Source organism: Hippocampus guttulatus, chromosome 14 (genome assembly GCF_054856545.1).
Source record: "Hippocampus guttulatus isolate MCC_2025c chromosome 14, RoL_Hgut_1.0, whole genome shotgun sequence".
NCBI lineage: Eukaryota > Metazoa > Chordata > Actinopteri > Syngnathiformes > Syngnathidae > Hippocampus > Hippocampus guttulatus.
Window position 1 is genome coordinate 11,567,068 of NC_141274.1, and position 17,585 is coordinate 11,584,652.

The 17,585-nt window shown below is 45.0% G+C and overlaps 1 protein-coding gene across 1 annotated transcript; it reads left to right on the forward strand.

Moving 5' to 3' along the window:
* The first annotated feature begins 371 nt into the window (after positions 1-371).
* On the forward strand, positions 372-15,315 carry wls (Wnt ligand secretion mediator). The gene is made up of 12 exons (XM_086130191.1): positions 372-683; positions 4,005-4,277; positions 7,232-7,356; positions 7,488-7,649; positions 8,154-8,290; positions 9,927-10,095; positions 10,188-10,285; positions 10,504-10,567; positions 11,318-11,461; positions 12,535-12,618; positions 12,729-12,897; positions 14,527-15,315. Exons 1-12 carry the CDS (start codon positions 578-580, stop codon positions 14,634-14,636), a joined length of 1,641 nt encoding a protein of 546 aa, XP_085986317.1. The 5' UTR covers positions 372-577; the 3' UTR covers positions 14,637-15,315.
* Positions 15,316-17,585: the final 2,270 nt, after the last annotated feature.

Sequence of the window (17,585 nt, forward strand, 5' to 3'; positions counted from 1 at the left end):
TTAGACAGGAGTTTGGTGCCATCTTGTGTCATCTTTGAGCGTTTCAACAGGAGAACACAAAATGTAAATAGAGGCGTTTTTCAGTGAACATTTTAGGACGGGTTCCACAGACATAAACCTGTACATCTGAATCCTGAAAAAAAATGAATTTATGGTGATGGACAGGAATCGCCTCGCACACAAACTTGTCGTTGAAGGTCGTCAATGGGATGTGGAGCGGGTCATCAAGTACAAAAAAAACATGAACAAGCTTCTTTAAATAGGAGCGACACAACAGGGGCGCTATGAAAGGCATCCAGTGGCATGCTAACCTGCATAAAGTAATGCGGCGGAGCCCCCCCGGCACCTCTCCCCGCCTCCCTGCTGCTTACTGGGGGGGATAAACTAAAGCCGAGCGCCGTTCGGTCATGTGATCACAGTTTTTTTTTTGTTCCTCTTTTTCTTCCGTCGAAGTTGAAAGGCTGAAGCCTGTGCGGCAGAAGGGAGCCACCACTTTCTTGCCTTCCCACACTGGTCGCGGATGCAACGATTTTGTGTCTTTTGAGGAGCCACATTGTCCATTTTTGACTCCATCACGATGGCGGGGGCAATTATCGAGAACATGAGTACCAAAAAGTTGGTGATAGTGGGAGTTATACTGCTTTTGTTCCAGGCGTTCGCTTTCATGGTCGGTGGGTTAATTGGTAAGTTTTTCCTTCCCCTCCTCCTACCTCCTTATCGCTCACTTTTATCTGTTTGTTTCGCGATCTCGTACCTTTTTCAGTGTCGAATGCTGAACGACAAAACCGAAAAGTTAGTAAGTTGTCAACGTGCTTCCACGGTGGTGTTAACACGAATCTTTTTTGTGACAAAGAAAGGATTGTACGCGCTCTATGTTCACCTTCTTCAGCCTGGCCTTGAAACATTACACGGAACTTTGAGCTAAAATCGCTGCAATGCATCGCGGTGATTTTTCTCTTCCACGCCACGAATTAGTTCAATACTTAAAAAAATTGAATTCACAGGGTAGAGGTGGCAAAGGTATTCACTCTGCACTTGTAGAAGTACATATACCGATACTTGAGTAAAAAGAATGGGAAAAGTAAAAATACTGACATCATCAACTGTTGTACGATAGAAAGCGTGAAAAACCACAGACTCTGAAATATCGTAGGATCATATTTTGTGATCATAACTTGTCCGCATCGCTGTGCCAACATTGTGAGATTCAAAGGCCATATTAGCTCACGATAGCCTGAAAAAAATACTCGCGGTACAACGATTAATCGACAATTAATCTATTATCAAAATGAATCAATTTTCAATAATTGATTAATAGTTTACACACAATTGTTCAAATGCTCAAAAGTTTAGTTTCTCACCAATACATATCTTTTTTTCTGTAATCCATGAAAGCTGTCTAATTATCTTTGCGTTGAATCAAAATAAAACATTTGCTTGTACTTTGATCTTGGAGCGACGTTTCAGTATTTGGACTGGGTTGTGGTCGTTCATTCTTTGTGATATAGTGAATCGTGGAAGTGTCAAGTCTTAACCCTCATATTTTAAGTTAAGTCTCAAATTACTCTGTCAAAAATCAAGCAAGTCGGGTCGAGTTCTCCCTAGATTTCAAGCAAGTTGCTTCATTACTTGGGCTGAGCAAATTGTTACTCAAGTCAAACAATCTTTTTGAGTCACAACTTTTCGAAATCTTCACCTAGTAGCCACTTTGGAAGCAAACACAGAATAACATGGTTTGGTTAATGATCGATCACAAACCAGTCTCCATCTAGTCTGTTATTTTATTGTCTTCTTAATTAAAAGCATTACTGCCATGACGCTCAATTCATGTTTGACCAGCTGTTGATGAGCTCACCTGTGAAGGTCGCGTACTTCACTACTCTTACTTGTCTTTGTGGCTATCATTATAACGGATGGACTTTGATGGCATAATTGTTATGACTGTCTCATGTATGAGTTGCAATCCTTGCATGTTGCCATTTGCCATTTTTCACGTCTTGATGAAAAGCAAGAATTTCTGGTGTAAGCATTTGACGTGATTCCTGGCTGGCTCAAGAAGTCGATTGCTGCTGCTCATATTTAAAAAAAAAAAAAAAAAAAAAAACCCAAAAAATTCCTACCAAACCCATGACTCTCATATCCATTAGTTTCAAAAACATCACACATTAAAGAACAAAATATGACAATTTGACCATATAAAGTATTTCCACTCGATTGCTATCATGAACCGCTACGGAATTACAGCCAGCTGTTTCTAGCTTTTCTATTCTTTGATCCAAATTCCCCCTCTGCTCTTCACCCCTCCTCCATCATGTCACGTCTGTCTGCTGTGCAGGCCGCGGGCAGCATCTCTACCTTCCGCTACCCCCCCCCTCCCCCTTGTGTAGATCCTCACTCTCCCAAAATCCCAGTAGCCTCGCAGGCAGCGCATTTGTGTTTTCCCTCTACTTTGAGCTGCGCCGAGGTACAGGGACAGGCACACAGCTGTCAACGTTAGATCCCGTCTTCCTGGGGGCTGCGTTAGGTTCGCTGTCAAATTTCTTTAAATCCGCCCACGCACGCGCACCAAAGTTGAAGTGAAGAAGGGCTTTCCTGTACAAGTTTCATCTGGAAACATCCCTCTCGCTGACAAATTAGCTCGTTTGGTTCTCGTCTGGCTAAGATGGTTTTAATGAAGCCGGATTCCTTTGTGTGTGCTTGGTGGCCCGGGGGCACCGGGGACAATTAAGCCCCCCCCCCCCCCCAACCCACGGCCCTGTTTTCCAACAAATGCAGAGAGCGTGGCATGGGGTTGGTGGGCTGCGGGGATGGCCATTATTCTGGACACACTGTCGTGCACTCCGAAGCAGCCGCTGGCCTCGGGGGGTCACTACACAATTGAAGTCCAAGGGGATTCAGATAACTGGATTTGATTTAGTTTGGTCTTATTGTTGTGGCGTTTGTCTTTGAAAATAGCGGTGCCCGCATCTGTAGCTGTTCGGTATTAGCCTAGAATTCGATTTGGCATTCTCTGAACAACATGACATTTGGTCTCTAGTTAGCATCTAGAAGACTTTTAACTGTCAATTTTTCAGACCATACCTTGTAGCAAACGGTTGTCAAGTGTTTGCTCTACCTGCCCAGAATTTACGTCACGCTGGTGAAGTAGTATCGGTGTTTAGATCACTTCTGCAAATTTGAAAACGGCCTGACGGGGGCAACTGCCTTCATGGTGTTGTGCTCTCGAAAATATGCATTTGGTCATCTGTGGTCAGTTGGATTCTTGTGTCTTTTTTTGCATTACAATCCCAAACCCAGAAGATTCTGACGATGGTATGAAGGCTCTGCCTAGCACAAATTGGTACACAGCGAAAATAAAAACAAATACAATGAAAATGGCTCAGAGGCACTGTATTTGCCGTATCATACCGCAAAGGAAGGCAGTAATTAGCTGTATGCTAACGTTGCCACCTATATTCAGGTATCGGGCAGTGTTCCTTTATGTACATTGTACCTTTCAAATAGGACCCCCCCCCAAAGGCAATCGGGGTTCACTGGACCTAAAATTAGAAGTGAGAGTGCACCAGAAATATGTTCAACAAATGTTGCCCTTCCACATGCCTGTCGTTCGCGGACCTTTAAAGTGTAGTCGCCGGAGTGATGCAATGTTTTGCTTTTTGCCTTGAAGCTACAACATAACACTTGATTCCTATGTTTTTTTTCATGTTACTGTGTGTTCTCATGACAAAGAACGGGCATTTCCCAAGTGCCGTTCAGAGCAATAAACGCAAAGCGCCTGCGTCTCGCTGTGTGGGCACTTGAATGGGTGTAACGGGGAATGTTTCACATTGCGTCTGGAAGTGGGAGAAGGAAGTGAAGCATTTGGACTCAAACGTAACCTTTTGACTGTCCCTCAGGGTTGCTGTCGTGATCTCACCCCCGTCCATGTAATGTTGGAAGTGCATCTCTTGCTTTGTGACTCGCCTTAAAAATCCCACGTGTCTCCTTTTTCCGTGTCTCACCAGCTCCCAGGCCCACCACGGCAGTACACTACCTGGCCACCAAATGCGTGGACACCGTCAAGCACCGGCAGGAAGCAAAGTGGTTCATGCCTTGGGGTCCCAATCAATGCGACAAGATCCGCTCCTTTGACGAGGCCCCGGCCAAGATGATCGAGGCCAACAACATTGTGTTTGCTGTCCACATTCCTATGCCGTACAAGGAGATGAGCCCCTGGTTCCAGTTCATGCTGGTCATCTTGCAGTTTGACATCGCCTTCAAAATGTACAATCAGATCGGTGAGAAACGCCATCCCGGATGATTTCATGATCCATGGACTACGACAACCGCCGCTCTCTCTTTGTCGCATTTGCGTTTTCTTATGGGGTGTCAATGTGTTAGCCTCCATCCTGTTTCCTAATTTCCCCAAACTCCTGGCAAATATTTGCAGCGACGCGTTGAGACTGAGCTGGCCTCTGAAAAATTTACATCCCTTGCCGCTTTGCATAATGAATTCAAGAGTTCGGCCGTGCGACTGCCGGAATCAACCGTCTCTGCTGAGTCTGTTGTGGTTGAGTGTTCAAGAACAGACTCAAATCCTTTTTTTTTTTCTAGATGATTCCATTCCTTTTACACTGGAAGGTAGCAATAGTGGCAAGGGCGGGGGAGGGGGCGAGGGTTAGCATGGGCTTGACACCCGACTGACAGGCATGAAGGGAACCAAGAGGGAAATGGACTGAATCGGTTTTCCAGCTTCTTGCCTTTTGAGCAATGAAAAGCATCCTAACACTCCGCCTGCCACAGAGACGGAGACTTTTGCACGCAACGTGTTTGATTTGTCGCTTTTATGAGTCTAAATTGTTGTGGTCATTTGGATTTGAGCACACTGGTTGTTGACAGTTGCCATATTTTTCTTTCTCTTCGGTCTTCCTGCTGTTTAGTGTAAACTCGACGTCACTGCTCTTGTGATGGAGTTCAGCGGGTGTCACGACGCTGTCGCTTTGTAACAATTGGGCACGCTGCTTTTTAACTCATTCACTCCCAAAGACGTTTTTAAACGTCTTTTCAGACTTGGTCTAGAATTAGCTGGTACTAAATGAGTTAATAACTCAGGTTTTTATTTATACTCTGCGCTGATTTGTGGAAACCCATAAATTCGTATGCTGCTCTTGAGTGGGAAAAAATGTCATTAGCTCACAGCTGTACACAAAACCCTGACCAATGCAGTGCTGGGTGTTGAAAATGTGCAACCCCCCCCCCCCCCCCCCCCAACATCTTTGAATCCTCTCTCATCATACATACTGTCGTAGTTCCAGGACGAGAACATCCTTTGAACACACCAAGCAGCCATCGTTGTCGGTCATTGCTGCGATTGCTGAGTGATAAAATAGTCGTAGGGCGACAGCTTTGTGGAGAAAAAAGAAAGTTTAAATGCTTGTGTTGTAATAATTTACGAGCCATCCTCTCTGGCCTTGCTTGTCTAAATAGTCTTGTCAGAGTAACGGGCAGCTCCTCGGCACAATTAATGTGCCGACATTCTCTGCCTTGGTGGAAGTCTGTAAGCAAAGTGGGGTTTGTTTACCGTCTGCCATTCAACTGGAGCTCAGACGGATGTTTCTGGAATGCACCGAAGAGCCTTTTGGATGATTCTGCGCCACAATATGAAATGTTTATGGAGCGAGGTCAGCCTGGAAAGAGATGGTGCCTTCCTAGGACTCAAAGAAATAATTGTCAGAAAAATAGGAGCTTGATTTCGAAATATGAACGATTGGGAAAGCTAAATCGACAGTGCCTTGACTTCCAAGTTCAATTTGTTCCCTTTTCAAATCAAATGAAATGACATGACCCCATTTCACCGCGCCCGAAAACATCACATAAAAAAAAAAAGGCACTGTTTTTCCATCCCCCAGAAATTTTCACGGCTTGTCATTTAAATAATTGTTTGCAACTGGCCACACAAGAAAACCTGCTTGCTTCTTCCTTGACAATCACGCTATGTTTTTATGGCTTTCTGGAAGTAATACATTCCAATATACTGTGTGTGGAACCTCAAAACCAGATACACCTGATCGTTATATTATCTCTGTAGGTATGAAGAACTCAGTCGCTCACGGTGCGAGTGTTTTTTTTTTTTATATTAAATTGATCTTTTGTGTGTGTGTGCAGTGATTGGGTTAGGCTGTGTCGCACGGTGTGTGGTGGGCCATATGTCGTCTTCTCTAAATAATAATGAATGTTTCACTTTGGCCAAGATGATGAAGGTAGCGTTGGGCGGCCCATCCCTTGGTCGCCGACCATCTCTGGCTCGCTGTGTTTGTAGCAAAGTGCAGCTTTACCCTCATTAAGAGTTCCACCCACCTGCGGCGCCCCTTGGCCGAGCTCCAGCAATAACACAGCTGTTGAGGAGGCTTAGTTTCCGTGGCGATGGCCACTGGGTCGGAGCGGAATGCTGCGTGAAGTTAGCTCACATCTGAGGCAGAGTGGCAGACTAATGGCTGTGTCGAGCATTAGGGAGACGTCTGCTGCCGTCGGCTCTTATCCGACTCCCTCTTCCCTTCCTGTATTTTCGCCTTTCGTTTTAAGCAAGGGTTACTGGGGTTTTCTCTCTCTCTCTCTCTCTATTTCACCTCGTTTCATAACGGCACAAGAGGCTCTCGTGCAGGGTGGAGGAGAGACCACTTGGATTCGTCATCGGGTCCAAAGCTGTGTTGTTGTATCACTTGAGAAGTAACCTCAATGGATGTACTATGCATTCAAAATATTATTGATTATTTATTGAGCTCGTTGTCTCATTCATGTGAGGCGACCAAAGACTAATACAGTCCTTTTTTGGGGGGCGGGGGGGTTGTGAAAAAAAAATTAACAAAAACCACACAAATTGAAGATTTAAGCTTTCTGGAATCCCCCGATCCAGATTTTGGGTAGAAATGTGGCCGTGCCCAAAAGCGCCGAACGCACATCGTCGTCCTCGCTACTTCAGCCTCTCTGAATACATTAGTATGCCATTAGGTATGAGCTGAAAAGGAACATTTTGGTCTGGTGGGGCTTTTCTCCCCGTCGGTGAAAAAAAGGCCACGGCCGTCTGTCACCGTGACCTCATCACTCTCAAGACTGAAAAGTTAAATCGGGAATTCAAATAGTACACGCACAGCAATGAATGCATTTCTTCTTTCTTTCTTTTAATTTAAATTCAGTGAACTGTTTTCCAAATGACCTTCTTTGATGAAAATGGTCTCTTCTTCTTGTTCTCTAGAGGATGGAGCGATGGTCACCGTTGACGTGGGCCTGGCCTACAGAGACGATACCGTTAGTGAGTGGACTGAGATGGCTCACTCTTTTGAACAACGGAAGCTCAACTGCAATTTCACCACTTTCAAGGTGTGGAAACAATGATGATTCACATTTTATTGATTATTTTTTTTGAAAATTGCGGCTGATTGCTGCCCTGCTTAGACATGAACTTGGCTCTCAAATGTGCGTTTTAACCACACATTGTTTGCACCCTTCAGACGTTTGAAAACGAGGGCCGCTACTATGAGTGTGACCTTCTGCCCTTCATGGAGGTCGGCAGCGTGGCCCATAAGTACTACCTCCTCAACATCCGTCTGCCTGTCAATGAGCGCAAGAAGATCAACGTGGGCATCGGCGAAATAAAGGACGTTCGCCTGGTTGTAAGTTGACCTCTCGCTCGCCGAAGTGCGAGCATCCTCAACGTTTGTCGTAGCGCTCCCGTTGTTCTTGTGTGATGATGGCAAACTTCGGCGGCAGATGAGCTGGCATTTTCGAAGGTTCTCCTGCTAAATTCAATCAATGACGCTTCATTGGAATGTAACGGCGATATTTTATATTATATTATTCTTATCTTATGATTTACCCTCGCGCTATATAAATTATTCTCTTGTGTCATGGAATTCACAAGGTTACATATGACTGTGTCCTAGCCTTGAAGACCCCCACAAGGCCACATACTCGGGTGCCTGTTTGTTATGCCAACACGTTGCTAATGATTACACTCAACAATTTTGGTTGCATTCGCAAGGTGACATAGATGTATAACTGTCCCGCACCCCCGATTTGAGACACACAAGGACACGTGCGCAGGTGTCTGATTGTTATGCCAAGAGGATTGTTTCGACAACGTGTGAGTTTTAGCGCGTCCTGTTTTCTGTTCCAAGGGAATCCACCAAAATGGAGGCTTCACAAAGGTTTGGTTTGCCATGAAGACGTTCCTGACGCCCAGCATCCTCATCATCATGATCTGGTACTGGAGGCGCATCACGCTCATGACGAGACCCCCGGTGCTGCTGGAGAAGTAAGGCCGCGCGCTGCAGAGTCTAGCAATGTGATGTCATACATTAAAGGCTTGGTGTTTGCTTAAATAAGCTTGACAAGACGAAGAAGGCACAGCGGGGGGGGGGGGGGGGGGCGCGCGCACTACTGCAGCCGGAGCGTACGAACGAATCGTTTCGTCACAAGCCGCTGTGGCGCTGCATTAGGGTGGATATTAACTATGAATGAAATTTGCAAGTGGGTCATGAAAACTGCACACTCGAGGTCGGCAAGATAAGACGCATGCGAGGGGTGTTCGTATCGCTTAACTGCATTAGCGAGGTGTTGAGCAGACAAAGGGTTGCTCATCAAGATGATGGTTGACTTATTCACAGAGTGAGAGAGAGAGAGACTGTCGCCTCCTTTTTGCCCATTGTGCAACATTTCATTTGATATGAATTGATAAACCTGAAGAAACGTCACTTATTTACCACCGGTATTGTTAAAAATAATGTTTCCTCACAACAAACATAATGCAAAAAAAATAAAAATAAATAAGGCACTAATGGACAGATAGTTGGATTTCAAGCTGAGAACTCCGGATCGAGTGTTGGTGGAACCCCTGCCGTGCTGGGAAGACATTGCTAAGAGGCAGTATGCTATGCTACAGGGAGAGCCTCGCCAAGCGTGAAACGCGTTACAAAATCTGCTCGCAAAAGCGACGCACTCAAATCTCCCTCTGCGGCGCACAGGTCCTTTTTTTTTCCAACGTGAGGAGAAGGCTCTTAGGAAGGAGCACTTGTACACTTTTTTTTTTTTTTTTTTTGGATAGTATGTGAATTCAATGTAACATTCTGTTTGGAAAGTGCACTTTTTTTGTTCGCCATTTCTTTCCATGGGGATTTTCCTCTCCTTCACTTCATGTGTCCAAAACACTCTTTTAACCTTGATGGTAACACACACACACACAATGAATGCTCTTCACTCTGTTGGCTTTGCGCAGGGCACATTCCTTGCATACCACCCGAGTGAGGTTTCACTTGTTCACGTCATAAAAGTTGAACTGCACAGTTGAGTCTGGAGGTGAACGATTTAGAAACGTTTCATACTTTTCTACTATTGTACTTTGATTCCCTTATTTCCAGCTTTTATTTTAGCCAAAACAGCCGACCTTTGAATGTCCTGGTGCTTATTTAAATATTTCTGAAAGTATTTCCAGTCCTGTCCTGTGGTCGTGTGAGAGTGTTTTATGTGTGTGTGTTGCTTCCTATCATGTAAAGATTTCTGAGAGCGGATTAATCTGGCTTCATAGATACTCGTCTATTCACAATGGAATTCAAATGCTGCATTGACTCTGTTTTGCTCGCTTCTTTATTTTGCAACCTTCTTTCATCTGCTGCTGGCATGCAGGGACCTGCTGGGCCCACTGGGAAAAACAACTTCTATTCGGTCTCACTCTTACCTTTTTAGGATTTCACAGCGAGTCTAAAGGTCGTATTCCACCGAACGGGGGAACAACGTCATGTTCCAAATTTTTAGGGGTCAAGAAAAACAGTTTGTGACCATTGAAAGTGTTGACGAGCGTCTTTGCGACCTTGAACGAACCCTGACGAAAAATCAACATATACTACCCTGTTATGACATACATAGCTTTTTTTTAAAAAATTTTGCTCTTGCAGGGTGATCTTTGCTCTGGGTATCTCCATGACGTTCATCAACATCCCAGTGGAGTGGTTCTCTATTGGCTTCAACTGGACCTGGATGTTGCTTTTTGGAGACATTCGACAAGGCATCTTCTACTCCATGTTGCTTTCTTTCTGGATCATCTTCTGCGGGGAGCACCTCATGGTATTGTGCTGGGCACCTGTTCACTTTTTTTTTTTTTTTCTTGTTCGCTGACCTGTCAACTTGAACAAATCTATTTTGCTCCCTTTTCTCAGGACCAGACTGAGAGGAATCGTTTCTCAGTGTATTGGAAGCAAGTCGGGCCCATCGTGTTTGGGTCTTTCTGTCTCTTTATCTTTGACATGTGCGAGAGGTGAGAAGTGTTTTTGTTTCTGTTCAAATTGCATTCATTCATTCATTCATTTATTTATTTATTTACCAACCACAGATGACCATTTACTATTGGATTGGATAAACTTTATTGTCAAATGTACTGTATGTGTAACATACAGCACAGATGAAATTTCTTCCCTACCATCTGCTTTGTGTTGTGTTCATAAATAAATGCACCGCTTTGTTTTGTGTCACCAGAGGCGTCCAGTTGACCAACCCCTTCTACAGCATCTGGGCATCGGATGTTGGCACTGAGCTGGCCGTATCCTTTTTTTGCGCGCCATCTGTGGCCAACATCAAATCCCGTTTTGGCTTCATAGTGACTCCCAAGCCATATTTGGGCTTGGAAATACAGTCGGTCACCTACATCTCAAGAATATGTACATGATAAAAGGACCCAACTTTGCTTTTTGAAGGTACACTACATTTTTCATGGCTTCTTGTGGTTCCCTTGACTAATAAGGGGAGGAATAATTCAGTAATGCCATATGTTGTCACCAACCCGGCCGGGATGGATACATTTTTTTTTATTTTTCGGTTTGTTTATTTCAGAGCTTGCCAGGCAGAGAATTAACATAAAAAAAAATAGCACTAGAACATCACTCCTTTCTAGTCTTTTGTCGATCTCTAATCTTTCGATGGATAAAAACTTGTCTGCTTGAAGCATGCAAACAAGTTGAACACGCGCGAGACATGCGGCACGTCGCATTCGATCTGAAGTCGTGGACTGGCGGATTACACGCATTAACACAGTCTGGGCGTGTTTCTATTTGTCGTTAGTGAAATTGGTTGACGGTACATAAGCCGGTTAGGGACTTGCTTAGTCCGTCATTTAAAAAAAAACAAAAAAACTTCTCGTCCTCTGTCCTCAGCGAAATAGCTACTTTTTTGAGGGGGTGTATTTTGAATACCTAACGGCGGTACATGTATTCTGTTACTCCCCAATCTGTCTATTGGATGATAACATTTGGAAGTTCTAGAGATGTTATTTCCTTGACTGCCGCTCGCTCAGATGGCTTTCATCATCGTGGCCGGGATCTGCGCTTGCCTCTACTTCCTCTTCCTCTGCTTCATGGTTTTCCAAGTCTTTCGCAACATCAGTGGGAAGAGGACTTCACTGCCCGCCATGTCCAAGGCGAGACGCCTGCACTATGAGGCGCGTATTTGTGGTATCATTTGTCTCTTCGGGCGGCCCGGTAGTCCAGTGGTTAGCACGTCGGCTTCGCAGTGCAGAGGTACCGGGTTCGATTCCAGCTCCGGCCTCCCTGTGTGGAGTTTGCATGTTCTCCCCGGGCCTGCATGGGTTTTCTCCGGGTGCTCCGGTTTCCTCCCACATTCCAAAAACATGCATGGCAGGCTGATTGGACGCTCTAAATTGTCCCTAGGTGTGAGTGTGGGCGTGAATGGTTGTTCGTCTCTGTGTGCCCTGCGATTGGCTGGCAACTGATTCAGGGTGACCCCGCCTACTGCCCGAAGACGGCTGGGATAGGCTCCAGCACCCCCCGCGACCCTAGTGAGGATCAAGCGGTTCGGAAAATGGATGGATGGATGGATTTGTCTCTTCATTCGCTCCGAGCAAGTCATGAGCTTTTCAATCGGAATTTTTAATGTGACCATGTCAGAGATTTTCTCGGACAAAGTTAAAGAAATGACTCGGCGCACAGGAAAATTGTCTTCAATATCGGCGGAAGCGGATCCCTGAGAGCGAACGACGGTTAGTTGCTCCGCGATCACACTCGAGCTCCCTTCCCGCCAATTCAGGCTTTTATTGTAACATACAAGGAAAACACTGCCCCCGATATTTGCATACCGCACCCACGGTCCGGCCCCTCTGTAGTGATTGGTTACCTGTGTTTCAAACTTGAACCATCAGTACATTGGCGCCTTTTCTGTCTGGTCTACATCGAATTAACATGTTGCAGACTTTGCGGATGGCCAATGTCGCCTGGGCGCGACGGCTGTTCTCAACTCGTCTTTTGTTGCTCAACCGCTGTTCCCGAATTATTCATTTCCCTTTTGTGACCGAGTTTCGCCCTCTCCCCCGTGATCGCCCACCTGTATTGACGTGCTAATTGTGGACTTCAACAGCCAGATGGCCGGCGCCTTTGTGTGCAGGCATTTGGGGGGTGCTGGATACGCACCCAAACGCTTCGATGTGCCCAAAGAAATGAAACTTTAAACATGATACAATTTTGCTCATAGATTCCTCTAACAGACCGTGTCTTCCAGGGTTTGATTTTTAGGTTCAAATTCCTCATGTTGGTCACGTTGGCTTGTGCCGCCATGACTGTCATCTTCTTCATCATCAGTCAGGTGGGTGTCACCTTTTTTAAATTTTTTTTTGCGAGTAGTTTCTTTTCTCCGTTTTTGGAGCAGTTGAAAGGAACGTACTCTTTTGTGCTTGCCCGTCCATCTTTGTCCAGGTGAATGAGGGTCACTGGCACTGGGGGGAACACACCGTGGAGGTGAACAGCGCCTTCTTCACGGGCATCTACGGCATGTGGAACCTCTACGTATTCGCCATCATGTTCTTGTACGCCCCCTCTCACAAGCGATACGGAGACGACCAGTCAAGTGGACAGTGTATCACAGGTCATGTACATTTCTTGACGAATCGGCGCTCCGCATGCTTACGTCCTCGTTCCCTTGTTGTTTTGTATTGTATTGCATTTGGTGGGTGGGCGGAGCTATTGTTTTTTGGGAATTTTCATTACAGTTGTTTCGCAGGCAGATTATATTATGTTCAATAATGCTCCAACGTTATACTTATAATATGCAAGCTTGTGGAAGTTTCTGGAATATAAGCCCCACAAAGCTGTTTTCATTTCATCAGAAGCTTTGTGAAGGTTTTAGCAAGCATAAACAGGAATTTAGACCGCGGAGTGGACTGGACACCGTTGATTCATTTGACAACGAGTAAATTCAAAGCCGAAAACTCTCTCCACTTTGTCTGGGGTCTTTAAAACGGCCAACGTTGGCAAGATGAATTATTTGGTGGGGAATTCCCTGAGACTTTTTTTTGGCTGGAAAGTCGGATTGGAGTGGCTTTCCTTCCAGCCGGAAAGGCAACGGTGGAAAAAAAGGGTTTTCGGACGTAATGAAAACCATTCATCTCTCAGGATTCTGTGTCAGAGACAAGTTGGATTGTTTGACGGTTTTGGAGGCTTTCCCAAAAAGGCATCGAGTCTCAACTGCCGTGTTGATTTAATTCAACCTCGCCTTCAGTTCTGTCGAGTCACCGGCAGCGAGATACAAAAAGGCAAGACTGCGCCTGACCCGTAAAGCTGATCCTCAAAACGGTTCGCAACACATAGTGTGGAGGTGTACAGAATAATTTGTCATACGTGATGATGTGTCATCACGTATGACAAATCTCTGATATGTTTTGTCAATCTATCAAGAAATACATCTGACAAACCTCCATGGGGAGGAAAAAAAAAACCCTTAGAAAACTTAAATGGAGAAAAACATCTTCGATGTCCTTGTAACAAGGTTCCTGCAGATCCATAAAACAGATTAAAAGGCATCGAGTCCACAAATCAAACACCAAGGCCTTAATTGCATGACTTAACATCGTCCGGCGCTGTGCCAGATTCCCGGCATAAGATGTAGCGGTGGGTCTTGTCCAAAAATGCGCATGTCCTGCTTAAGTGCCTCCACGCCGCAGCTCATCAAAAGTTATTCATCCACCAATGGTATCGGCCAAATTCAACAGCCATTAGCCAGTCAGATGTCGAGTCGGGCGGGTCTCGTCTTGAAATAGGCGAATGACAAATCCAGATACACAACCCGCAAAAAAAAAAAAAATGCTCAGCATTGCTCGGTGTGAAACGTGCTCTTAGTTTATACGTTGCCGGGATGTTTAGCGCCAACTTCTGCTGAAGTGAACAAACTCGATGTTGTATTTGTACCGATTTATTTTTGCATAAAGTATTGGTGGCTGGTATCAGCAGCCTCCACCAGGTATCGGCACTCGACCATCCCTAATTAAAACCCTTTTCCTTTAGAAATGATGATCCTAACTTTATGACCCGCCCCCACCGTAAGACAGGCAACGTTGTGATTTCAGTGACATGTACGAGCACACGCGATAGTTACTTTTAATTGCCATTAGGATTACGAGGAGGATCTTGGAAAAATCTCTTGCGAGTAGCTGATCCACGGACGCACAAAGTTTGCGTAAGCCCTGCCATAATAGAGGCCGTGTCCATTTTTTTGCAGGAGATGCCGCTGCAAACGGTGGTGAAGACATCCAGCTGACGACGACCATCACTCACGTTGACGGTCCCACCGAGATCTACAAGATGACTGGAAAAGAAGCCCAAGAGTAGACCCCGCCCGCATTGACGTTACCTACTGTTCCAACGGCCCCCTTTCCCAAGGACATACTGTACATAAGTTACACGTTTTTTTTTTCTCTTCTCTTTTATACCCTTCACCCCTGACGCACCAGCAACAATCCACCTTGCACGAACTGTCAATAAGTCCTTTTCATTTCATGGGGGATACATTTCATACTTGCTGATACTATTGTGTTTTTAAAATGTTGCACAACACTTTTGACACCAAGTCGGGTACTTGAAAGCTGCTTCGTAGATCAATGTATTTGCTCAAAATGTTACATTTAGTCTGGTTTGCGCTGCGGTTTTAAAGTCGAGGCCTAAAATTGGATGGGAATGGACTGCATCATTTCTCTTTTTTTCTGGACGCAATGCTGTCACTCCGATTTCTAGCCTGTAATGTTCATGGTGAAGGCCATCTAACCCGTCACTAATCTCTTCCTTGGAAAGTACATCATGTGACACACGTTACGTTATAAAAGTATTTTTAAAAATATTATTGGGGGGAAAATGTACAGACCACAAATCTATTTTTATAGTGGTTTTTTTCCCCAATTGCAAAAACATGTATCATGCTCTACCACGTTGAGTTTAGAAGTTGCCAGTAGTCTTATTAAATGTCCTGTTTTTTGCTTTCTATTGTAATTTAAATAAAAGTAATTTTACTTAACCTTTAGTGTATGCATCCATTTTTCAACTGCATTTAACTACATTACAAGGTTAGCTGGACCCATTTCCAACTGACAATTTTAAATCTGGAATCTCATCACTAATTCTGATGTGCCTCCAAGTTTAAAGTGTGTGTAGAATTAAAAAAGTACATGTACTCACCCCATCACTACCATCACACTCACAGAAAATTAATACAATGATTAGCGACTTCTAAAATTCCCGAAATGTTTGGGATTCGGGTCCATGAATTTACATTTATGAGCACATAGCGCCACCCCGAGTCTCACAGCTGAACTGTTTTTAATTTGTTGGCGTCTGTCAAGTTAGTTTGTGCAACAGGAAGTTGGAACCCACAGAATCTCGAACATGCTCAAATGACAAAAAAAAAAGGATCCAATTAATAAATAACACGCGAATGACTTTACGACCCGTGCAATGAACGTAGTACATGAACTAAATCTACTCTTAAAAACGACAGCGGTCCACTTTTTAGACAGCTCAATTTGGTTTCGCCAGCACACCCCGCCTCTAATTTGGGGAATTATATTGTAGTAACTTTTTCAAGTGAATGATAAAAGGCGTAAAGGAATACTTTAAAGGCGTGATTTAATGACAAATACAATCAAACCATCGCAACAGCAGACTTTCCCTCATCTCAGGTGGGCCTGGAGGGTATCCGGCGCGTTGACTGCAGCAAGCAAATTATATTGAAGGTGCAGTTGCACATTTCACCACTGGAGGGAAACATGTCTTATGAAGGAAGCCTTGATGTGGCGATGAGTTGATTGACAGAAAAAGTTGCATGTGAGCTTCGCTCAAATTCCTACTTTGGGGGAACATTTGGTCCAGCCTATAGATGTAATAGCCTCTGCATCAAACATGCACGCAGACAAACGCGTCTTTATTTCAGGGTCGTCCTCGTCCACCTCCCTTCTGTAATCGCACCAAAAAAAAAACAACCTAACTACAGCGATTAACTACCATGGAGACTTAATTAACGAATCAAACATCTGGACATGGCCGGTAGGCTTAGGCATCTCTTGTAAGATTGCTTATGTGATGGATCAAACACGGCATCCTGCATAGAAAATGTCCCCATCTGGCTATTGTTTTTCTTTTTTTTTTCCTCACCGTTAATTTATTTCTTTTTTTTTTTTTTTCCAGACATGCAATGTTCCTCACTTTTAACTATTCCTTGCCAAACGTCTTTCCAACCAGGGGCGTTGCACCAAAATAAAGGGGCGGGGCCATGACCACCACATGCTTGTGGTATCGTTGTCTTCTGTCGCTATTTTGAAAGAAAGTTACAAATGACAGGCTACTAGGCTAATGTTAACGTGAAGCGCTATAACTCAGCACAACACATGTAATGTGCAATCCAGCATTACAGAGCAAAATGTAATATATCCCATCATATCATTTAGAACATTTGTACGGGTGCGGGTCTCATCATAACACAGGCCTGCGTAGCCTAGGCTAGCATGACGTAAAGCCGCGTCGTGCGCACAACAACCCCAGATGCGTTTGTGCTGCTTTTTGAGCTTTACTGTTCTTTGTGCGCAATAATGTGTTAATGTGTGTACAAACATTTTCCTGGCATTGGCGCCAACCCCCCCCCCCCCCCCCCCCCCCTCCAGCTCACAGAGCTATTCTGCGGACTGGGCCTTTTTTGGCTAAGCCCTCCTTGTCCTCGGGCTGCACCAGCTGCTGTCTACTCGTGACCGCTTTTCAAGCGGCCTGACATGGCGTCCTTTCCTACCTGCCTTCTTCCTCCTCCTCTTCCTCCTTCGTCGGTGCTCAACCTCCTTTTTTAGGCGGGGGGCCGTAACTTTGTGAAAGGTGAGCCGCCGAGTGATTTTCCACGGCGGCGTGCATAACTAATGGCAATGTGTTAAAAAAATCATCGCGGGAACGTCCTTGGGAAGACAAATGAATTTTCAGCAGAATAATTAACTTAATTAACAAATTTGCATGCATATTCATCAGGGCCATTGAAGTCTTTTCAGCTCAGCTTGATGAACGTTGCTGTGTAATAACCAGCTCATTTACATTCTGCCATCCAGCGCCATTTGCGCGCATTACTGAGGGAGTGGCGCGCGCGGCGCGTAACGGCGTGCATGCGCCGCTCGTTGACTTAACACGTGAGCCGGATGAATTGATTTGACGTGGCCGTTTGTTGGCCGCGCACCCCAATCGGAGGCCCAGCTGCCTCCCCTCCACCTCTTTGCCCCCCCCCCCACCCCCTACATATTCATGCCCACGAAGCTC

Coding starts and splice junctions, on each gene's coding strand:
- wls (XM_086130191.1), top strand. CDS start 578: ATGGCGGGGGCAATTATCGAGAACATGAGTACCAAAAAGTTGGTGATA. Junction 10,096..10,187: donor TCTGCGGGGAGCACCTCATG/GTATTGTGCTGG, acceptor CCCTTTTCTCAG/GACCAGACTGAGAGGAATCG. Junction 11,462..12,534: donor CGAGACGCCTGCACTATGAG/GCGCGTATTTGT, acceptor CGTGTCTTCCAG/GGTTTGATTTTTAGGTTCAA.